We start from the raw sequence: 25,096 nt of genomic DNA on the forward strand, positions 1-25,096 counted from the left end.
ATAGAGCTCATTTTATGCATTACCCCCACCCCAGTCTTCTTTTGCCAAAATTAGAAATCATTTCCCACAAAGTTAGCCCAAATAAGACAAGCAAGCTTTTGAGTAGTGATGAAAGAGGTAATTTTGTTTTGAGTAATAATTTGTCTTACACCAAATACTGCTCTTGCCGATGATTGCATTACACTACCTAATCTCTTTGATCAAGCATATGTGTATATATAGGTCTGTGGCTGAGTGTGTTTTTCTGAGAACACAAGGAAAAACTTAGAATTGCAAACAGAGGCACGCACAGCTGTTTCCTTCTATTCACTTCCTCAAACACCCTTTCTAGCTGTTTTGCACTACACTGCCTTGAGCTGGCTTCTCAACTTAGATCCAGATCTCAACTCCAGGCCTCAAGCAAGTTTAAGTGCGAAGAGTTGTTGTGTTTATTAGCTGTGAATTCGTAGACCAGAATGAACCACAGCAAACCAGACAATGTTCCATGCTTCTGCCTGAGAATAACAAGCAAGTGGCACAACAAGAGATGTTAGGTGACAGAGTAATGCCACAGACATGAGGAAGAAATTGCCTGGCTGTCTCCCTGTAGCCAGTCGTCTTTATAGTGCATTGCTCTTCCACTGCTGCCTGTCTACCTGCTTGTCAGACCAGGCAAGTGATGTCTTAGAGAAGCTACATTTGACGCATCAGGAGTTTGGATCTTTTCCCAACTGATGCAAATCCTTTACTTAGTTGTCTGCTGATTGAGAGGCAGCACTTTTGATTGGAATGTTTCACAGCACGAGTAGTTACTTTAAAGAGCTGATTAATACATACCTAAAGCTGTCCATTTTCTTTTTTACTTCCTTGCTTCCTCTTTTACATCCTTCTTTACTTCTTTATGCAATTTTCAAGAATACTTATCATTAAAAGCATAAATTACAAAGTAAATCATTGCACTATTATTATCAGTGAACCAATTAACGAAGAAAATTATATTCTTAGTGCTGCTTCTTTGGGGAAGATAGGAGAAAATTAAACAGGAGAAAGCAATGTCTGTGGCAAAAAATTAATTTTAAAAATAGAGGATGCTCCATCTTTCATAATGAGTAACCTAAACTAACCTTAAAGTGTAAATATTTGTTTAATTAAGAGTCAGAATAGAAAGACAATAGGGGTCCAGTTGAAGTGATTAGCGCACCTCATTTACATCTCACCATGCAGAAAAGGCCACTGTAACACAGCCCTTTGTTTCTACCTTAACCAATTAATTCACTGAAAATTTGATTCAAATTAGCCATCTGATACCACATAGACAAAAATAAACAATTAACTAATTGTATTTCACTGCTTTCGTTGATTGTGATTTTTTTACAAGAGACTTCCCTTTTTAAAAAACTCTCAGGTTGTGATTTGCTGAAGATCTTCAGTTCTTCAGAATGTTAGAGCTTTAGACGGTAAAATAGCTGCCTGCAAGACGGTGTTGTACTTGGCAGCTCTCTCCCACCAGATGTTGAGGGAGACGCTGGCGGGGCTCCACCTCCAGTCCACCCTTGCCCTTTCCTTTACCATGCCACTTATTCCATATTGGCTGCATTTGTGGTTTTAGTCAGTGTTTGGGAAGACATTTTATTCTTGTCGCAGGGGAGAAGGAAATAAAATGTGAAAAGAAGACTTATTTTTAGGGTATTTTGAGCCAAGAATTTAGAAATTGAGTTATATTCTCTCTCTCTCTGTCTTTCTGCCTTCTATTTCTCATTCTCTCTCCATGTTTCTCTCCCCTCCCTACCTCCTTTCCTCCGTTCCTTCCTTCCTTGCTTCCTTCCTTTCTCTGCCTCCCTCCCTCCTTTCTTTCCTTCTTCATTTACAGAAAAGGAACTAATATTTCCTCAACTCCTGTCATATACTAGGTACTTTACCTCCATTAAATAATCAGAGATATTAAATGTATGTTGCATCATTTAAAAGGTGTAAATATATAGGATAGAAATATTTAGCATCGTGCATTTATATATCCCACTTTGAGGTTTCAGTTGTGAAAGAACTATGGTAATTAAGACTGGAGGGGATAAAGCCACATGCTAATGTCAGAAAAAGGTCTTTAACAGATAGCAAAAAAAGAAAATGTGGGTCCTAGAATGTGATTCCTCTAGTGGTATTTGAGTGGGGTTACAAAGTTGCAGTTTAGATTTTAATTGGAGAGGTAGAGCTTTGCCTTAAAACAAATTGTTACAGGCAAAACTAATCTAAAGAAGTCAGAATTATAATGACATTTTCAAAAGAATATTGACTAGGAGGAGGCTGAAAGGAGCCATCTGAATGCTGAAATGTAACTGGATCTGGGTAGTGGTTTCATGGGATTTGTGTAAAAATTAATCTGTGATTTGAGTTATGGATGTTTCACTGGATATATTATACTATTCTTAAAGAAAAAAAAAACTTTAAAAAAGAAGCCTAAGTGCCTTCAGAACATGTATTCTCATGAAATTATATGAATATATTTCATATAAATGAAATACATTCAAAATAGCAATTTCAACATGCAAATATATTTTTAAAGGAGTTTTCATATCCATTCATATTCCAAACTAGACATCCTAAATTAATGACCCATTTGGAAAAATACATATATTACTTTCAGATTAAGGTACAGCCTTAGACATTTTAAATTGGGGGCAGTCCTCCCATTGACATTAATAATAGTTTATGAATATCTTCTCTGAAATGTGAGACAAGCTTGAGTAATACAAACTCTTTTTATTGAAACATGTAAGTACAGCTATAAAACCTGATCTGTAGCAGAGACTCATTAAGCTACCGGACTACTCACTGAGGTAACAGGAAACTTTACATAAATCAACAGATCATGATGCTTTAAGGATCGCTTGTACAGGCCATTTGGTCAACTTTCCAGACATATTAATATCATTAGTCACATGAACTTTAGCTAATAACTGTAATCAGAAAGTGGTAATTAGAAACTTAATTAAAGTAACATATATAATTTAATGTCAACCTATTGTTTATTTCAATCATAATTACATAGAGATAATATCTTGCTTGAACAACAAAATAATAAACATTTGTTCTGATAATTAGTATTTTCTCCAAAACTTGGGCTATATAGTCAAACATAATTAGTTCTCACTCATTTCATAAATTATCATATAAGCTAAGAGAGATGATTACTCTTTACAAGTAGTACTACAAATAAATCGTCAGCAGCTTTTCCCTATAGATATTATCCAGGATATCTACTATATTGGAAAGCCAATTATTAATGTATAAATCTCATTGATTTTGATTTCAGATTTTAGTAACCAGAATTAGACTTGTCTCAATATTTTTGTAGTTTTTATATCTTCTTAGCTTTACTTTGGGAATACAGGTTTTATGAGGATAAAAGGGCATACTTGTTTTTCAAAGCATGATTTTCTGTTCCCTATGGATTCTTAACAAATGTCAGTTGACAATAACAAATTACTGATGTTAATACTTGAATATTCCAGTTGACTTAATACTCATCCCAGGAAGGCTCTGTCAAATGTAGATGTATTCCCAACTTGGTGAATGCATGATTGACCATCATTTTTACAGACTGCAATGCCCAAGTAACTAAGTTGAGAATTTTAAGGTATATCAAATGTATCCCGTAGCTTTTAGTACAATATGATTAATGATTAATAAGTAAAATAAAGTCACTTCTCTTTATAAAGCTAATTATTTTTAAAAATCAGGTAACAGAAATGGAGAAATTGGAAAGATAAAGTACGACAAAATGAGGAGGCAAAGCATTGACAAGCTCAGCCTAACTTGAACTGCGTCTCTGTTTTCTATTACTTTTCCCCATCTCTAGCTCCCTGCCTTCTTCTCTCCCAACATCTTGTCTTTTCTGTCAGCGTCTTTGGTATATAAATCTTAACTTTTTGATTTGTGTATATATTTAATTAAATTGAAGGTCAGGGAATCTCACTACACATACCAGTATTTCTTCTCATCCTTTTACACCAGTATATTTTTATTTCTAGTATATTTTAGTTAAGTTTCTTCCCTTCCATTTTGTTTTTAACTCCCACTCTCCTCAGGCCACGTAATTCTCCTTCTGTTGACCATATGTAATCCATTGTTTTCTTGTGGTATATGATCCTCAGAGCGTGTATGTATGTTTTAGGTGTAGATGGACCTTGGCTTTTTACCAAAGTAATGTTTCCTGTTTGATTGTCAATATCTTCTCTACTAAGCTCCAGCCTTTTGGGGGACTTTTGGTCATGGTAATAAGTTTTATTCATGTCTTTATGATATGTGAGCAATGAAATGCCTAAGTATTAGGAAAAATATTTATTTTTATATTATTTTTATTTTTCTCAGTGTGTGCTGTATTTGTGGGCCTTGAAAATTCTTTACCCCAAAACACTGTTTTTACTTCGTGGAAATCATGAATGTAGACATCTAACAGAGTATTTCACATTTAAACAAGAATGTAAGTATACTTCAACCTCCTTCCTTTAACACTATATGTGCTAAACAGTAATTTTAATCAATAATAAGATACATACAATATAATCCATTGCCTAAAGTCAAAGACTTAAAGTGACACTCTTTCATATTATCCTATACTTCTTTCTAAGCATGGACATTTATGAGAATTCAGAATTTCTTTTTAAATTAGAACTTCTTTATAAAGTGATGGAAGAATTTGAATTAAGATTTGATATAATTTATCCTAAGAAACAAGTGATTTAGGGATACTGCTATTTGGAACAATAATTCTACTCATTAATCTCACATTACTCAAGAAACGCAAATGGAGGGCAAATTCAACCCTATGCCTCTGTTTTGGACCCAATAAATGAATACTAGCTTCTAGTGAATCTTATAAAACTGAAGATGATGTCATTCTTTAGACATAGACACTAGGAGTGTGGGGTGCTTTTTTCAATTTATTTTTCCTACTTACAATTTTTCTTATTATTCACTCAATCTTACAAAGGTATACAATGTTACATTTTTGTTTTATATATAAATACAGTTAAATGGAAGAGCAGGGAATCTCTCTATACATATCAATATTTTTCTCTTTCGTTTAGTCCTATATTCAAGGGAGCATAAAGACTTCTCCTCTTAAAACATTAGATATAAGTCATGGGAGAAGCAACGTGCAGTAAGATAGAAACAGCTTTAGAAAATGTCTTGCCATCTGCTTTTCTACAATATCATTAAGGAATATCAAGCAGCTTTATGGCTGTTTCTATTGGTCTTCCAGTTGTTCATGTACAGTTTTTTGGTGAGACATCTGCAGATAAATAGCCAGAAGGTATATAAAAATTCTCTTGCTATACAAAAAGTTATGAAAATTATAAAGTATGAATTAATAAATGACAAAAACAGGAAATACTAGATATAAAAGATTAATATGTTACTTTCAAAAAATCTTAATTATGTTTTGGAATTTTGCAGTATGTGCCTTTATGTTAATAATATGGTCCTAGCAAGAAAACTTCTCAAAAAACCAAAACTATTTCAGTGAGATAATCCTGCCTATAAAACATAAGTTTTTTTTTTATCACTTCTAAAAGGTAAAATAAAGTATTCAGAACGCGTATATGACGCCTGTATGGATGCCTTTGACTGCCTTCCCCTGGCTGCCCTGATGAACCAACAGTTTCTGTGTGTACATGGTGGTTTGTCTCCAGAGATTAACACTTTAGATGATATCAGAAAAGTAAGTTTTGTTATTTTCCAAGTCTAATCATTTTGTGCGCTACAGTAATAAATAGAAGACGTTAATTACCCTGCCTTTATCACTGACTTTATGCTTTTGAGTTCAAATAATTTAAAGTGGTCATGAATCTCTCCTTTGTGTTAAATTTTTATCTAGAAAGAGAGATATGTTTATACTTGGAAGAATTTTTATCTCTACAACCTCAGGGTTGGTCTTACCATCTGACATGTGTCTTTGGAAATATAAAATATTTGACCTCTAAAAAAAATATGCCTTATCATTTCCATTTGGCTTTTTTCAAACAATCCGTTGTATATGCATGATGTATTATGCTAGAAATGTTGCTTTGCCCTTGGGAAAATATCATAACATAACCATTAAACTGTGCTCATTTTATAGTTTTTTAAAAATCTATTTGTTACAACTTGAAACTTTTAAGTAGCAATCTAACAAGGACAATGATAATATTCTATTAATTTTATTGAGTGGCTAGGTGAAAACTGGACTTTTAAGGAAGTATTTGTAAGAAGTTTTTAAGAAGTACTCCAGTTTAGCATTGGTTATTAACAGTTGTTTAAACCAGCAAAAAGATGAGTTACATTGAATGTGGAAGTGGAATGTGTCTCTTTCTTGAGTAAATCTAATAACATGGGATAGTTTTATGTAGTACAATAGACAATCTTTAATTTCTTTGGTTATGTTTCTAACTCTGATGATTGCAATGATGTAAGGGAAAAAATAGAGTAATAAAAAATCTCAGTGTATTTTTCTTGGTGCCAGAATCGGACCAAAGAGAGAAAGTGATGTAAATGTTTTCTTAGGTCATTTTAAAATAATATTACTTGGAATTATTTTACAGTATGATAATTTCTTCACATTAATATTTATAACATATGTTATTGAAAATTTGTGCCCACCATTAAGCTTTCTGTCTAGGAAATCTAAGCCAAATTTTTTCTGGAGGAATTATAAACAGTTGAAAACTGTATTTATCTTCTTTCCTCTACTTTTAGAGACCTAAGAAAATATGCTTGTACTTATCCCATAGAACAGAGGGGTGGAAATAATTCTAACCTTTTATTATTATTCTCACCAGTAATTTTAGCAAGAATAAATTGGTCACATTGTTCTAAATTACTGTATTTGAACTATAAAGATTGGGATTTTGCTGAGATTTCTTCTAAAGATACATACTACTCAGTATATATTTAAGCCTAATGTATGATAGGTAGACTTTGGCTTCAAATAAGTGATGCACTAATCTCAAGGTGTACAGAATTTATTTCTTAAGTTATAGTTTCACTTAAGAATAACCATGGGCACAGTTCAAATTCTAGATCTTGCTTATCATTAGGGGCATTCATACAAAGACTCCCTTTGTGTCACTTGTTTGATTGCCATTTAATTGTTTTTTTCCATTTCTTCTGAGTTTGGAAACTTAATTGCTAAGTCTGAGAAGTCTATATGCTGAACAACATTTGCAAGTTAATTCTATCAGCTGCCATAAGTTATTAAATTAGTAAACACTGTTTTCCCATTGTGTTCAGTGGAGAAGGAAAGCAAATATTTTGTCTATTCCTGTATCCATGTATCATATTAACCTGATAACCACTTACTGAAATAGGTTTGGAAAATGAAAAAGGTCAAATTACAAATAAGTATAGTAGTTTGTGTTAGCAAATGATGGGCATGAAAGACATGCATTTATGTTTTATTCTCTTGCCTTGATCAAATTTCATGGCCTTGGTTGGAAGATGAGAAACTTGATAAGTGTCCTGCTTAAAAGGGGGATTAGTGAAAACTTCACTCAAAGTAGTGTTTTCATTATTTGAACAACACTGATACACTGAATAGAGTTCTATACTGTAGTGAATAAATAGAAAGGATAGGGCTATTGTACTATTTTGTTTAAGACGCAATCACCAGCAAAAAGGTTGTAAACCTCTACTACAAAATGAATAACCATTTTCATATAGCTCTCATTCGTAGTGTTTCTTTAATACGTTTGTTAATGAAACTCATGGTTTTCAGGAAATACTTTAGTAAATTATAAATGTATTTACATACCATAAGTCTCTACTACCATGAGCTCAATATTCTTTTAAAGTTCATTAGTTTTTAGAGAAAAATTACTTTCAGGTAAAATAAAACATTCAAGTATAAAACATTCAAGTTCTTCCTATCATTGAGGTTCAAGTGTTCAAGTATAAAAATAATGTGTTTACTTTCCTATTGGAAAGAAAATGCATGCTTTTTATTTTAAAATTGAAGCAAAAGCACAATAAATAAACCTTGTTTCCTGCTCTGTGTCTTTGTGTCCATTTTTGCAAGACACTATTTCACACTTCTGTAGAGCATAGAGCATTGGTCTTTGCTCTATATTTAAAGTACAGTAAAGATGTGATGCTGGTTCAGTATAAAATTGTTTCTTTCTGGGCCAAGTGTGGTGCCTCACGCCTGTAATCCCAGCACTTTGGGAGGCCGAGGCAAGTGGGTCATGAGGTCAGGAGTTCGAGACCGGCTTGACCAACATGTTGAAACACCATCTCTACTGAAAATACAAAAATTAGCCAGGCATGGTGGTGTGCGCCTGTAATCCCAGCTACTCAGGAGTCCGAGGCAGGAGAATTTCTTGAACCCGGGAGGTGGAGGTTGCAGTGAGCCAAGATCATGCCACTGCACTCCAGCCTGGGTGACAGAGGGAGACTCCATCTCAAAAACAAAAATGTTTCTTTCTGCATGAATGTAACCAGCTCATTCTGTAATCTGATGGATTTTTTTTTTAAATAAATAAACTTCACATCATAAATTAAGTAGATTTTTTAAAATATCACCTAATATCCCTAGGACTTACTTCCCAGGATATTTTAGATATTATATTCAATTTTCGTACATATCATTAAGCTCTGCACATGGCCAGAAAATGATTTTTAAGTTTTTATCTTGCCATATATCAATTCAAGTTTGTTTGTATTTGTTTATTTTTACTGTCAATTATATTAACTTTTAGAATGCACTGTATACTTTTTCCAGAATAAATGTTATATTCTGGTAGCTTTGCAGACCTTTAGTTGGGGATTCATATTAATGAGAAACTTTCCCCTCCTCTACTGTCCTACCCTTAATAAGTTCTTGATTTTCAGAAAGAAGTTCTGTATTTTTAGGGACAAGTATTATTTTTCTTGAATGTATTGTTCCAAAAGCATAAATTATTTAAATCTCTTAAACAAGTTTAAGTTTGCAATGAATATTTTGTGGCTAACAGAATGGTTGAAATATAGTCTTGTTTTACTGAAGTTTTTCGTTGGTTATTGAAAATGTAAAATATTGCCTCATTCTCTGTAGATACTAATAAAAAACAACAAAACCCTTACTTACATCTTGTATTTCCCAGAAAAAAAAATAGACAATTTGATTAGTTGTCAGCAAAATATGTTCACTTGTCTTCATTGGATTTTTAAAAAATATTAATATGAAGAATATCAATTCTTAGTAGATTTTCATAGCTATTGTATGCTTTCATTCAAGAGCCTTTATAATATCTGCTGATTCACCAAAGATCCTTTAATTGCAGTTAAATCAGGATAAACTAAAGTGTTTAAAATTTATCGTGATATGTTATTTCCAGTGATTATATTTCTAATATGCCTTCTAAATGCACCTTTTAAAATTGAAATGTGACTTCACTAAACATTTATAGCTGGAAAATGGATTTCATATGAAGGCTTCAGGTAAAATTATAAAGCTTAGAACTGTGAACTGAAGAATGACCCGCTAAAGTTGAGTTTATTTTACTGCTTATCATTATTCATATTTGTACCCATTAAGATCAACTATAGGAGGCTTGTAGTTTATCATTAGAAACCTAGATAGCCCATAATGAAGTAGAATCCAAAATATCATATAGCAAGTGGCTACTTTTAAAGTAAAAGCCATCTTTTCTCAAAATCATGTTCTTAAATATAAAGTAAGTAACATAAGCATGAAAACTAGGAGTTGTTTTCCATCCAAACTTCTAAATCATAGTTTAATAGAGGCAGTAATAGGAATTTTCCCAAAGAAAGTAATTCTCAATAAATGAAACAGGGGTAAAGTCATAATAACTGGTCATGACAAAAACACTTGGATAGATTAAGTAAGTAAGGAGAGAAGGATAAAATGTAGAATAGGAGAAACAAGAAACTGCGAAATCTAGAGATAATAGAGGCAAAAGGGAGGTAAAGGGTTAGATGAAGATAGATACTAAATGATCTCATCAGAAGGAAGCTGGGAAGAAAGTTGGAGAGAGATGAAGGATAGGAAAACGAGTAGGAAGAAGGACAGGAAGAGAGAGAGAGGTAGAGGATATTTCACCCTGAACTGTAGCTGGGGAGAAGAGGATGGGTTCTGCACAGTGCTTGTTTCTTGTATTGTCAGAATTCTAAGTTTCCAAAGATTAGTATTTTGCTGTCTGTCTTCTATTTTTCTTAGTTAGACCGATTCAAAGAACCACCTGCATATGGACCTATGTGTGATATCCTGTGGTCAGACCCCCTTGAAGATTTTGGAAATGAGAAGACTCAGGAACATTTCACTCACAACACAGTCAGGGGGTGTTCGTACTTCTACAGGTGAGAATAGAGAGCTTGCTCTCTGGAACACGTTTGCATCATAATGCTAGGATTTATCAGTCCATGTGTTTTATTTATTTATAATGTTTGTATTACTCCTTTAATATAAATGAAAGGCTCACTAGCATTTATAAAATGAAAATATAAATAAATGAATAAGTGAGTAAATAAGTGTGAAATATGTATGTATACATATAGAGGTGTACTTTGGGGATGTTAAAGGTTTGATTCTAGACCACTACAATAAAGCAAATATTGCAATAAAGCAAATCATTATTTTTTTGGTTTCCCAGTGCGTATAGAAGTTATGTTTATACTATACTGTAGTCTATTAAGTGTACAATAGCATTGTATCTAAAAAAATAAAAACAAATGTACATACCTTAATCAGAAAATACTTCATTGCTAAACAGTGCTCATGATCATCTGAGCCTTCAACTAGTCATCAGCTTTTTGCTAGTGGAGGATCTTGCCTCGAAGTTGATGGTTACTGACTAATCAGGGTGGTAGTTTCTTTCTCAAAAGAAGACATTTATGCAGCCAAAAAACAATGAAAAAATGCTCATCATCACTGGTCATTAGAGAAATGCAAATCAAAACCACAATAAGATACCATCTCATGCCAGTTAGAATGGCGATCATTAAAAAGTCAGGAAACAACGGATGCTGGAGAGGATGTGGAGAAATAGGAACGCTTTTACACTGTTGGTGGGAGTGTAAATCAGTTCAACCATTGTGGAAGTCAGTATGGCTATTGCTCAAGGATCTAGAACCAGAAATACCATTTGACCCAGCAATCCCATTACTGGGTATATACCCAAAGGATTATATATCAATCTACTATAAAGACACATGTATATGCATGTTTATTGCAGCACTATTTACAATAGTAAAGACTTGAAACTAACCCAAATGCCCATCAATGATAGACTGGAAAAAGAAAATGTGGTACATATACACCATGGAATACTATGCAGCCATAAAAAAGGATGTGTTCATGTCCTTTGCAGGGACATGGATGAAGCTGGAATCCATAAGAACTATTATTTTTGCCTCAATGCAACAAAGTAGCACAAGAACAGAAAACCACCTCACGTTCTCACTCATAGGTGGGAGCTGAACAAAGAGAACATATGGGCACAGGGAGGGGGAACATCACACACTGGGGCCTGTCAGGGGGTGAGGGGCTAGGGGAAGGATATCATTAGGAGAAATATCTAATGTAGATGACGGGTTGATGGGTGCAACAGACTGCCAGGGCACATGTATACCTATGTAACAAACCTGCACTTTCTGCACATGTACTCCAGAACTTAAAAAAATACTCCAGTATTAAAAAAAAAAAAAAAAACTGTACCAAAAAAAATCCAACACCAGCCTTGATTGTTTTAATTCAATTATGTTATCACATTTAAAAGTTTTACCAGTTTCTGTAACTCAAATCAGAAAAACAACTTTACATTGGTTAATTCAATCATTTAATTCCTTCTTACATTTGTTTATCAGGCTTCCTGGATAATTTAAAATAAGCATCTTTACAGTATATAGGAACCATAGTATATGTATTTTTAGGACTTTGACAAGCCAAGTTGAAAATATTTTTATAATAATTTTTATATTTACAAATCGCTAGAGATTTTACCCATTTTATAACACTTCAGAAAGTAATCTGCAACACGATTAGGTTTCTGCATGACCTCACCATCTTCCTGATGTGTCACCTCAGTTTTATCCTCCCAGATGTGACCATCCTCAGTTTCACTAAAGTCTCATCATTATACATACAGCTTATGTGAACATTGCGAGAGTGAAAGAGAAAAGAGGTTATGAAGAAGTTGAGAATTTTAAATTTTAGAATACTTATTCCTCTTCTCCTTCCTCCTCCTCTTCTTCTTCTTTATTATTATTATTATTATTATTATTATTATTAGATACTTAAAAACCTAACCTGATGTTCCCTGAAGTTAATGCTCAATTCCAGCCCTGGCAGCTAAGCTGATGGCAAGGCTGGAAGAATTCTGTAAAATACATCCAGCTGTGTATCTTCTGTCTCTAGAGTAAGCAAATATCCTTCTATACAACGTTGATCTGATCCTATTTAGTAGTAGGACATTTTGTTCCATATACTAAGTTTTTCTTATGGGGGAAAAAGTTTTTTTATCTGTTGATGTGATTGATAAATTAAAGCTCATGAATAGAAAATCTTGTGCACTATAAAGCGTCTTTCAAAGTATAGTTTTCTTTATATGAATATTAACAGAGGTTTGTTCTAAGCATATTTATTTTAAAAATTTATAGTTCACTTCTATATTTTGGAAATGTGGTTTAATGAATCCATTTTAGCTGAATTGAAGATGCATGGTATAATATTTCTGAAAAGCCTAAAATTTATATTCAGTAATTAATTTGGGAGTAATCTTTTATTAAAGATATTTAGACTTATAGTGAAAAGTTGGCATTGTTAAAGTACGTCAAGGTTATGTGTTCAGCTTTCCAAAGCTAGTGTTAACTTTCTAATTATACCCTAGATGTTTAAATTACCTGTTTGATATCACAGAGTTATACTTCAGTAACATAATATCAAACAAAATTCAAACTCTTGATTTTGATATTGAGTCCTGTTGCATTAATAATAGTATAGCATTCTATTAGTTTTCGTGTCAGCTGTTCAAATCATATTCTAAGCAGAGTCCCATACTGAACTTATATAATACTAAACTTATATAATATTATGGCATTAGACACAGATGTGTGTATATATTATGTGTATATATTATAATATAGACACAGATATGTGTCTATATTATGGCATTAGACACAGATGTGTGTATGTATTTATAAAATAAATATATAGAATATATTTAGAATAAAGTCTACCATCTTTAATAATAGAGGATAATCAGAGAATTAAACATATTTTCACTTTTGTTTTCAACATTATGATTATTTCACTTGTTTCATTAAATATCCTTTTTTTTTTTTTTTTTTTTGAGACAGAGTCTCACTCTGTCACCTAGGCTGGAGTGCAGTGGTGCGATCTCGGCTCACCACAACGTCTGCCTCCCGGGTTCAAGCAATTCTCCTGTCTCAGCCTCCCAAGTAGCTGGGATTACAGGCATGTGCCACCATGCCTGACTAATTTTGTATTTTTAGTAGAGACGGGGTTTCTTTCTCCATGTTGGTCAGGCTGGTCTCAAACTCCTGACCTCAGGTGATCCATCCACCTCGGCCTCCCAAAGTGCTGGGATTACAGGCATGAGCCACTGCACCCAGCCTCATTAAACATTCTTAATAAATAATGATTTTTAGCCATGGCAAGTATAGATTATGTGAATTGCTGAATATCTAAATCTGTGGCCTATATATAGACTGACTAATGTCAAAGCAGTCTGGATTATGTTTTATCTAAGGAGGAGAAAAATGTCTGTCATTCTCCTACAGCTTTTTGGTCCTTTTGTCTTTAGTGCCATCTTGAAAGTCTGAAGGCATCCTCTGGGATTATGGTTTATAAAGTGGATCTAGATGGGCACAAGCAAGCCATGAAATTGGTAGAGAACCTTAGTGGCAATTACCAGTTTGAGTTATTGGCAGGTATTTTGATCCACAACTCTCAGTTTTATTTAACATGTGTATGTGTAGTTTGTGTGTTTACTTTGCTATGCCATCCTATACACTATCTAATATGTTACCTGGGCCATTATTTAAATAAAACAAAGTTATGCAGAAAATATGCATCAGTCAGAATTTAACACTGTTCCTGAGTTATATTAGATAGGCAGTGTGACAGAGAGGAAAGAATCCATAAGATCTATGATTTTGCCACAGTGTACCATTATCTTTAGAATCTTAGACCAGAGTTTGCACACTCAAATAATACCTATAATGTTCAGGCAGATAGTTGAGATGCTTGGAGCAGGGCAAGTGTTAGATTCTGGAGATTAGTGAGGATCATGACAAATTTTCATTTCATGTAGACCAATGAAAACTGGCAGCTGGATTTGGCGGTTAGGTTATCAATCTGTATTTCTGCCTTGGATGAGTCATATAAGCTTTGTATCCTGGGTTTACCTTGCTTCAAAATGAGTGAGTTAAATTAGACACCCTAAAGCTCTTTTAAACTCTGAAATTTTAGGGGTATCTTGACAGTGATTTTGAAGTGTTTTGGAAGCTACAGGTGGCAACTCACTCAAATCACTACTGGTCCCTTAATCACAAATCAGCAGCCTTCTCTTCTCACACTGCCCAGCTTCTCTGCAGCAGTTGACACTCTTATCAGCCGCTTCCATCTTGAAATCCTCTGGTTCCTTCTTGTTTATATATCCTGATTCTCCTCTGACTTATCAGGGCGATCCCTGTCTCTTCCTGATGCCTCTTGTTTTGTCTTCCTTCTGCTTTCGACATTTTTTTCTTCACACTTTCCTCTAGGAACCTCACCTATACCCACTTCCCTAGATTCACTGTAAACTGTAAACTCTATGGCCAGTTCCCGAATCTATGTCTAGCCCGCTTCATCTCTTTATCTTTCCTGAGCTCAATTCCTGTATGTCTAGTTGTCTGCTGGAACTTCTTATCTAGGGATTCCATTTTCACCTTAACCTAAACTCACCTTGCCTGAAAGGGCTTATTTACTTTCCCACTTGCTTAATCCCCACTGAAAATTCCTCCTGTTTTTTGTTTGTTTGTTTTTTGTTTCCTGTTCATTCTCCCAGCCATGCAGACTAACAGGTGTCTTTGCTTTTTCCTCTTGAATTGAAATCACCACCAGTCATGACATCTTTATAAATATCACAAGCATCTAAACCATGCTGCCTTTCCTCTTTCCCACTGTGAGTTCAAGACCTTTATTTTTAGTCTATTGAAATCACACCTGAGCTCTCTGCTTCCACTTTCATTGGTATCCTCCCTCTTCCCTCTGCCCAATGCATACTGTTCCATTCATGGGTATCTTTTTTGAGAATTTTTTCACCCATTCAATTATTTAGCACACATTAGCTGAGCATTTACTGTAGTATATTCTCTCTGCTAAGTTTTTGGTTTTTTTGTTTGTTTGTTTTTGTTTTGAGACGGAGTCTTGCTCTCTCGCCCAGGCTGGAGTGCAGTGTCGCAATCTCAGCTCACTGCAAGCTCCGCCTCCCGGGTTCACACCATTCTCCTGCCTCAGCCTCCCAAGTAGCTGAGACTACAGGCGCCCGCCACCACCCCTGGCTAATTTTTTATATTTTTGGTAGAGATGGGGTTTCACTGTGTTAGCCAGGGTGGTCTTGATCTCCTGACCTTGTGATCCGCCCACCTCGGCCTCCCAAAGTGCTGGGATTACAGGCGTGAGCCAACGTGCCCGGCCTTTCTCTACTAAGTTTTACAGATGCTGAGTCCCTGCCTTCAAGAAAATGGCAGTCCAGTAGCAGAGCCCATGAAGCAGAAACAGACAAGTAAAATACAAAGTGAATAGTGCTGTCTTTAGAAATGTGCAGGCTATTACACACACACACATATGCACACTCACACACAGTTTGGTGGGGAGAGGGAGAGAGAGAGAGACGATTTGAGTGAGTGTATTGGGAATCCTAACCCCAAAGGGGAATGGATTAGGTTCAAGGGACTATTCATGATGAAGGCATTAGCAGAACTGAGTTTTAAAGGATTAGTAGAATATATCCAACCAGAGTCATTGGGGAAGATTTTTGCAGGCCGGGAAAGGGGCATCATGAAAATATGAAGGGAAGTAACACTGGGAATTCTGCAGAGAATGTCACCTGATCTTACTTCACCTCTACTCCCAAATTACATTAGCTGCTTCATTATCTGTTAAAACTGAACATTCATATTACCAAGCTATTCTACTCCTGTTTTATATCCTTTAGAAATGTGTCTATAAGTGCATCAAAAGACATGTGCAAGATTAATCATAACAGCCAAGAAATGAATACTCAGATATCCATTTAGTAGAATGAATAATAAATTCTAATATATTTATACAACTAAATACAGCAAATGAGAATGAGCTAAGTAAAGCTACACATAACAACATGGTTAAAGATCCCAAGCATAATGACGAGTGAAAGAAGCCAGATAGGGACCAGTATATACTGTATGATTCCACTGAAATAAGAGTTCAACATCAGAGAAAACTAATCTTTCATGCTATAAGCCAGGATACTGGTTACCCATAGAGAGGAGGTGATAGTAAGAGAGATATGAGGAGTTTCTGGGATTTGATAATGTTCTGTGTCTTGATCAGAGTGCAGGTTCCAAGGGTGTTCACTTTGTGAAAGGTCATCAAATTAATTTTTGCCTTTTTCTGTATAGATGTTTTACTTTATTAAAAAGTTTGCCTTAAATAAAAACTGCTTGCCACTTCTGAACTTAAATTCCGGAAAAGTTCTGGCAGGAAGAGTTGGCCCCTTAGGACTTGATCCCCATTGGACAAAAATGAAATTAGATCAAGAACCCTGGGGCAAAAAAGAAACACAGCAAGTCCTAGGAAAAGGTAGGTCTGACAGCATCCAGGTAGCCGCCAGGACACTCCCGGACTAAGTACCCATTCCCAGGCCCCAAGAAGCAGAGGAGGAGTTGAACAATCAGGCAGGGTCTTCCCTATTACTGGATCTGGAAGAGGATAAGGACACCAAAGAGACTGTGGCTTCCTCCTTGTGTATTGGCAAGGGATTGCAGGCTGCCTGCCTCTGCTTTGCCGAAGCACTGAGGGAGGAGGGAAAGAAACCCTTTGCATCTTTCACCTGCTTGACTGCCCCTATTGAAGCTACTTCAGCAATTGAGCATAAGCCCCAGTAAGCCGACAGATTGCTGCTAAGCATTTAAGATATGAAAATGCAAATGAAAAAGCAGTGTTCCTCTCCTAAGGCATTCACTATTGCTGGAGCACAGAAGTATAAATATAATTTACACTACAACATGATAAGTGATATATTAGATACATATATTGTAGGAACACAGTGGATACAGCAGTTGTGTACACCTTAGGTGAGATAGCCTTGAAGAGAATGCTTCACAGGTGATAACTTGTGAAGACTTGGCAGAAGAATAGGCCTTTCCAGGGGGAAAAACTGCACAGGGAAATTATCCATAAAGGCATAAAAACATTTTTAAAAAAACATTTTAATAATGCCCACTAGCTATGTCATGGCTAAAGAGTCTTACATCTGGGAAATTAAACTCGAGGTTGAAAATATAGTTCAATATGATATAGAAACAAATACAAGAGAATAAGCAGAATCAATCTAATAGTAACTATTTGCTCTACTGCCAAGCCAATTTTTCTACCATTTATTACATTTTTTCTTTTCTACCTTCCTTACCTTTGTTCCTGTTCACTCAGCTTCCGACGATCCCTCCTCTTTTCTGAGCAGAATTCTAACCCCTTTCCTATCTACCGATCTGCATACATCATTCTCTTTAATATATAACAAAAGATAGATATTTTTCAAAAAGATTTCTCTGATTAATTTCAGATCCTTTCTTGCTTGCTTTGTAATATCTTTATAAAACTTCTATTTTATCTTCAATGTGTTCTATAATACAGTAGTTTTTTAAAAATATTTTTTATAATGCTTTATGTTCCTAAGATAATAAATACCCTTAGGACAGAAACCTGCCTTGAACTTATTCCGCCCCTCCCTGTAGCTAATACTGTCTTCTAACAAATGGAACAATCATCACTGGGCCTCTACTAAATTACTGGGGAATAAGTGATTTTTCATCTCTTTGGGGTGTTTAGGTGTTAGCAATATGCTTTTTCCTGCCGTTCTCTCTTGCTCTTTCTCTCTCTCTCTCTCTCTCTGTGTGTGTGTGTGTGTGTGTGTGTGTGTGTGTGTGTGTGTGTGTACATAGTGCTTTTCAGCTTGAACATTTTGTGATTTGTGATCATTTCCATTAAAAAGCGTAACAGTGGAACAGAGTTTCTGGTTCTCTTTTCTAATACTATTAGAAACTTCTGTATATCCTAGGTAAGTAGTTTAGAAACAGTGGGAATCTAGATGATATTCAAGTATTGTCTAGATTTATGAGGAAAATGTTGGTATTTCTCTGAAAAGCTGAGTATATGATGGCATATGTTTTGAAAATGTCTAAAGTTTTTCTTCAGAATGAATTCCCTCCAAGTCAGTAATGCAAATACTCCCCACTTAATGCTGTTAACCTAGCAAATTGGCACTTGATTAATTTTATTTTTTTCAGATTTCCATTAAAAATCAGGTGTATATTTTCATGGGGAAAAACTTAGCTTAAACACATAAGGGTATCAAACTTAGTGTGAAGAAAATATTTTAAAATTATTCTTTCTTAAGAATAGTATAAGTTGTTCCAAAAGGGCAAATAAGAAAGAGCAACTAAATCATTTGCCAAGGGCAAAAAAGTGACAGACATAGTCAGGTAACCTGTCTGACAGTGGTAACAAAACAATATACTTCTATGCAGAGGCATTGCGAAGGCACAAGGAATTTAAGTGAAGGCCTCAAAAAAAGAAAAAAGATAGGGAAGGAACATTTATTGAGAACCTATTCTGTGCCTCTTAGCTGAGCCTTTTATAGCTAATATATACCAAACAAATCTGCTGTTTTTGAAAGACCAACCAGTATCTCTGAAAGTAAAGTGGTTTTTTCTTTTTTTGTTGTTGTTGTTGTTGTTGTTATTTTTTTCTCTGACACACACTTATCTGGAAAGGTCATATATTCACTTTTCTTTAAGCAGAACAGAAGCCTTTGAAGACACATGTTGGTCAACACCTGATTCTGGGTACCATATGGGCATGTTTCCATGCAGAGACTGGGCCATCCTCTCCAGTTTCTAAGATACACTCATGTTCATCAGTTAGGTGTTTTATTTATTGAATTGACTGAGGACAACTAGGAAGTGGAGGCCCCATGGTTATCTTCTCTTTTTCTCCCTTTCTCTTGCAAAACACACCACACATGGGCACATGAACAGAGACTGTTTTCAGTTTCAGATCCCTTTTTGCCAAAGAACTGAATCTTTTTTATAGTCAGTATCTCTATAACTGTATGTTATCTTTTTTTTTTTTTTGAGATGGAGTTTCGCTCTTGTCGCCCAGGCTGGAGTGCAATGGTGCGTTCTTGACTCACTGCAACCTCCACCTCCTGGGTTCAAGCAATTCTCCTGCCTCAGCCTCCTGAGTAGTTGGGATTACAGGCGCCCACCCCTAAGCCTGGCTAGTTTTTTGTATTTTTAGTAAGAGACAGGGGTTCACCACATTGACAAGGCTGGTCTTGAACTCCTGACCTCAGGTGATCTGCCTGCCCCTGCCTCCCAAAGTGCTAGGATTACAGGCATGACCCACCACACCTGGCCCACTGTATGTTATCTTAATGATAATTTTTTCCTGTTGGTCAGGGAATTTGTACAAAATGTGTAACACAGAAACTATCTTTTCTTTTATAATGAATTATTTGAATAACATACATTACTAAAATGTTTCCCTGCAGTGCTATTTTTATAATTGATGAATGTTTTCAGTGGTATATAGTTTAAGTTCTAGTGAATATTTGCACTTTGAATATTGGTTTTCTGTACCTTGATTTGCATTGTCAAAAAATTATTTTTATAATACACATTCGTTTCATTAAAAGTTCTTAGAGCAGAGATATAATGACTGTAAAAGGTTTTTCAGGTTTAATTTATGATTTGAATTTCATTTATAATAAAATTATTTGAGTTTGAGACTCTTAAAAGACAAACATAATTGTATACTGGATGTTTTATTTAGTCAAGATAAGTCTTAAGATAAAGTTCTGATCATATTTAAAGGACAAATTTTAAAGCCTTGTGAATATCCATAATTTTGTGTAGGTTTTGAATGATATAATCATCTCAATTGTACCCATAATGTTAGATAAAGCAATAACTTGATTTCCCACCGTATGGGAGGAGTCTTAAATCTGGGAGATTATAGAAACAAAATAGTTACGAGGGAGAAGAGAGCATATGTATTCTCTTCTGCCTCCAAACTCAATTATCTCTGTTGTATACACATACATGCACACATATGCACAAATGGTGCAATATCTGAGAAAATTGAGACTTATATTTTAAATTCATTATCTTGTTATAGTTAGGCTCTGTTCACTTTGTCTTTAAATGTAGACTTGTAAAAATTTATTTTTCTGAGAGTGGACACTTTCCTAATGTTTTGTAATGGCTTACGTTTTTTTCCTCCCGGTTCACCCACCTCAACCCCTTTCTAATTATGTAAAAAGTACAGCTGTAGATGCTTTTTCTGCCACAAGGATAAACTTGGCCTTAGAGTCAAGAGGCTTGTTTCATGAATGATGTATGTTTGATTATCTTTGATCCAGTCACATAGATCTGGATGTTAGAGATCAATGTGCTACTCCTGATGATTTCATAACAGATGCATCTCTTTTCTTTTTGTCTCTGGCAGTTACCCGGCTGTATGTGAATTCTTACAGCACAATAACTTGTTATCTATACTTCGAGCCCACGAAGCCCAAGATGCAGGGTGAGCAGTTTTGAGCATTTATAAAAACCATGCATTGTCCATTTGCCAGAACTTCCTCACTTTGCTCAGGCTCTGCAGGTTCCCTTTTACCAGGCTCACTCCCAAAAGGAATTAGAGCTTAAAATTATCTTCTAATGGATGACACAGGTATGACAGAGTCCTAGGGAATGAATGGCTGCAGATGTATTGTAAAGTCTCCTGTAAAGTTCTTCCATCTTTAGCCTGAACAAGTCCATTTTCAGCTTGATTTCTTAAGCACTGTAAGAGCACCTCCTCTTATTCCTCACAATTGTTGCATTTACACTGTCATATAAGTAAGTAAATTGCCAGCTACTTTTCAGTCTTGTTGAAAATATGAATGAGAGTTATACATAAATATTTAACAGGTATTGCACATTTTACTGTTGTTTTAAAGAATACAGTTCCTAATCCTGAATACCATTCCTGATCCCTGTAACATCCCTGATTTTAAAGGGAAAAGAATGGGGACATCTTTAAGAACAGGGAAAAGTTTATGTTCTAACTAGCAAATGATTACATAAAGTTGATGTTGTCTCACCTGGTAAGTTTCTAAGATGTAGAACAATTTTGGAGGTTTAGAAAATTATGAAATTTCAGATGTTCACTTTAATAGTGTATTAAATCTACATTAGGGAGAAATTAGAATAATTTTAAGATTTGAGGTCTGATACCATTTCCCAGTAGGCTCCACTGAAAGGCATTGCTTCCCTTTGAATAATTAAACTCATCCCTTCATAGTCTAGGTTTTCTGAAAAGTAGCAGCACTTCTTTTTATAACCTATGTGCTGAAATTGGGAATATAGATACCTGCATTTTGAAGGAGGCCCATGTCTATGATATCCCTGAATCAAGGAAGATACCAAGTTCATTTCACAATTAGCTGTTTTCAAGCAATCAGTCAACAGGTGTGAATGGATCCAGTATTATATACTCACTGTGTTGTAGCTGATGTTTGAAGTAACCTGTTTATATACCCAACCAGTCAGGTCTTCAAATAATTGTTCTCACTTCTCAAGGCTATGGTGTCACTATGCTATTTTGACTGTGTTCCAGTCGGCTGACTGCCCATTTTTGGCAGATTTATCCTAATTGCACTACATACTCATAACCATTGGCTTCCTTGAATGTGTGTTAAGTGCATCAGTTAAATCAAGTATTTTTGTTTAAAATGAGAAGTTGATTGATTCATTGGAAAAATTGAGATTACGTCATCCAGTTTCTTTGTTTTTGTTTGTTGTCAAGTAGGCATAGTCACCCTCTGTCTATAAAGTCAAGGTACTAGGATTAAGAATTAAACTGTCTTTCACATGGATTTTGTTTCCATAACGAAGCTCAGTTCCATAATCAGAATACATCTAGAACATTTCAAAAGGTTTTTAAGGGGGCATTTTCTTTTACAGTATGACCAAGTTCCAAAAAAAGAGGACTCACAGTGTTTTTAAAATTATAAATGTTAAGGTGGCTGTTTATCTATCTAAAGGTGTACTTTTTGAGCTACTTTCAGAACCTAACTATATTAGGCATGGTTTAGTCTACCAGAAATAAATGACACGGATCAACGAAGAAATGATAAAATGTTGTTTTGAAGAGGTATTTCTAAACTGATACTCCTAAAATTGATTACACAGAAGTCATGAGATACATTTTTATCCTTATGTGAAAGAGCCAGAGTCACCTGTATTTTCAATTGAGAACTAAAGTGTTACATTATAAATTATTTCTGCTTAGTAACTGGATTGTTGGTTTATTTCCAAAGTTCTTGTGAATGTTCTGTTTCATTACTGATTGATTAAATATTACCCTGCTGAGACAATAATCTTTGACCTGTAGACACCAGCAGAGATTGGTAATAAATAAAATTCTAAAATAGAAACAGTCTCAATTTGTAAAAATTCATAGATTTAAGGGGACATTCTTTTAAAAGAAAATCACTTAGTCTAGGCAAAATGCTTATATATCACTGAATCTATGAATTGTATTAAATCTATGAATTAAATTTAATTATTAATCTAAAAATTCATAAATTTAAGGGGACATTCTTCTTAAAGTCTAGGCAAAATGCCTTACAGAATATTGTGGATTTATCAGATAATTGGCCTGGTTATTAGTGGTAAGTCTTTATATCTCGCTCTGCCTATTTGGTCTTTTAATGTCAAAAATGTTGACAACATTTTGAAAATTTTGGGTGGGTACAAATCTGTGTGCACTAATCAGCCTTCGCCCTCTCTGTTGAACACATGGAAATGAATTATGATTTTCCAATGAATTCCACCCTCTATTGAGGTTTGCTAACTTAGAAAATACCTGTTTGGAAATTTTACATACGAATGTATGTTTTCATGCCCACCCCCTTGAAATGTATTAATACCTGTGTATAACAGACTTCAGAAAGAAATTTTTATTTAGTGTTATATGATTGGAGGCCCTTTGCATAATGGAACTTGACTCATCTAATTTTGTATTTCTGAATCTATGATTTGATATTATCTTTTTTCCATACGAGCTTTGTTTTGACTGTATTTGTTCTTTTTAGGTACCGCATGTACAGGAAAAGCCAAACAACAGGCTTCCCTTCTCTAATTACAATTTTTTCAGCACCAAATTACTTAGATGTATACAATAACAAAGGTAAGTGTTTTTAAATCCATCTTGCGGTCTTACATAATATGTGTAATAATTCTTAAGCCGTTTTATTTTGGTTTCATCTCAAGTATTTTAACCAGTCTTTTATTTTTATTTTTTCAGTTATTGTTTGATGCCCACTTTGTGATTATCCTCAAAGATACAGATTCAAATTTGGTCAGAGATTGGTCTTACGCACTGTTAATTTTTTAAATGTTTTCTAGGACATTTTAATTTTTAACAGGGTTGACGCTTCTGCTCTAGTAGATATAGACTTTAAAAGAAATAATAATTGGGAATAATCCAAAATCATGCTTCTTAAAAAGAATTTGGATTTAAATAGAATAAGTGTGATTGTGCATGGAAAGGATCAAGAAAAATAAAAAATAAGCCCAGTAGCTTGAAATTCAAATTCGAATTGCATTTATTGAGCATCTACCATGAATCGGTTCCTATGCTAGGCAAGTACATGTTTATTTCTTGAAAAAGCAAAAAAAAGTAAACTTCAAGGTAAATATTATTAGCTACTCTACCTCCTCCTTTTTTAATATGCAGAGTGAGTCCCTGTGGTTAATTGCCTTGTCCAAGGTCACTTAATTAGGAAGTAATGAACTAGGTTCAAATCCATACTTCTGGTTCAGTGTCCTGTGCCTTTTTTCTGAAACTCCATACCTGAAAGAAACATGAAACAAGAGGGCATTATTACTTACTACAGGGAAAAGAAGAAGAGCAAGGGGTGCATTATTATCTTCTTTCATAAGTGTAATCTCTTTATTTGGAAATATTATAAAGTGTTCCACATGTATCACATGGATGATAAAATGTGAAAAAGCCTTTAACTCTATGTAGCATTGGTCTGGATATTATATAGGCAGCATGTCCTATTGTGGCTTTCTGAGATTAAGAGAAATGGATCACGAAGTCAGGAGATCGAGACCATCCTGGCTAACATGGTGAAACTCCTTCTCTACTAAAAAAAAAATACAAAAAATCAGCTGGCCGTGGTGGTGGGAGCCTGTAGTCCCAGCTACTCGAGAGGCTGAGGCAGGAGAATGGCGTGAAACCGGGAGGCGGAGCTTGCAGTGAGCCGAGCTCGCACCACTGCACTCCAGCCTGAGTGACAGAGCGAGACTCCATCTCAAAAAAAAAAAAAAAAAAGAGAAATGGAAACAGAAGGAAAAAAGCAGTCAAATAACATATATAAGGTCAAATATAGCACAGCAGGGGTGGGAAAAGGCAGCCTAGTTTCTGCCACCAGTCTGAAAACTCCTGGAATTAGGAGCCATGCCCCTTCATAAATGAGGTGTGATGGGTGTCTTCCTGGCCCAGGCCTGGTGTCCAGGATGCCTAATATGGGCCTTGGCCACCTTTATTCCCAAGCACCTGTTGAATGTCCTTAGTCCTTTGTTTCCTTTCATGTAGTCCACTTTCCCCTAGCCCAGAGAATGACATCTGCTGGATGGTGTTTGCTGTAGCCATACGGTCTTTTACGTTGCCATTTTGACCATGGTGGGTCCTTCTCTATAGTGAAGGAGCATGGTTATCAGTAAGGCATAGTCCAGTTTTTGTTGTAACCACGGGGTTTCAGGCAGTTCCTAGAAAAGAAGTGCAGCCATTAGTAGTCTATGGCAAGAAGAATGCGAAATAAAA

The 25,096-nt window shown here is 35.1% G+C and overlaps 1 protein-coding gene across 5 annotated transcripts in view; it reads left to right on the forward strand.

Moving 5' to 3' along the window:
- Positions 1-25,096, forward strand: part of PPP3CA (protein phosphatase 3 catalytic subunit alpha) — a 338,860-nt gene that overhangs the window by 251,225 nt on the left and 62,539 nt on the right. For all 5 annotated transcript variants that reach the window (XM_032178357.2, XM_032178178.2, XM_032178268.2 and 2 more), the window contains exons 4-8: positions 4,348-4,459; positions 5,556-5,701; positions 10,172-10,311; positions 20,726-20,803; positions 23,358-23,452. In XM_032178357.2, the coding sequence (XP_032034248.1) occupies positions 4,348-4,459; positions 5,556-5,701; positions 10,172-10,311; positions 20,726-20,803; positions 23,358-23,452 (571 nt within the window). The remainder of the gene's footprint in view (positions 1-4,347; positions 4,460-5,555; positions 5,702-10,171; positions 10,312-20,725; positions 20,804-23,357; positions 23,453-25,096) is intronic.

The sequence above is a fragment of the Hylobates moloch genome, unplaced genomic scaffold (genome assembly GCF_009828535.3).
Source record: "Hylobates moloch isolate HMO894 unplaced genomic scaffold, HMol_V3 SCAFFOLD_2, whole genome shotgun sequence".
NCBI classification, from domain to species: domain Eukaryota; kingdom Metazoa; phylum Chordata; class Mammalia; order Primates; family Hylobatidae; genus Hylobates; species Hylobates moloch.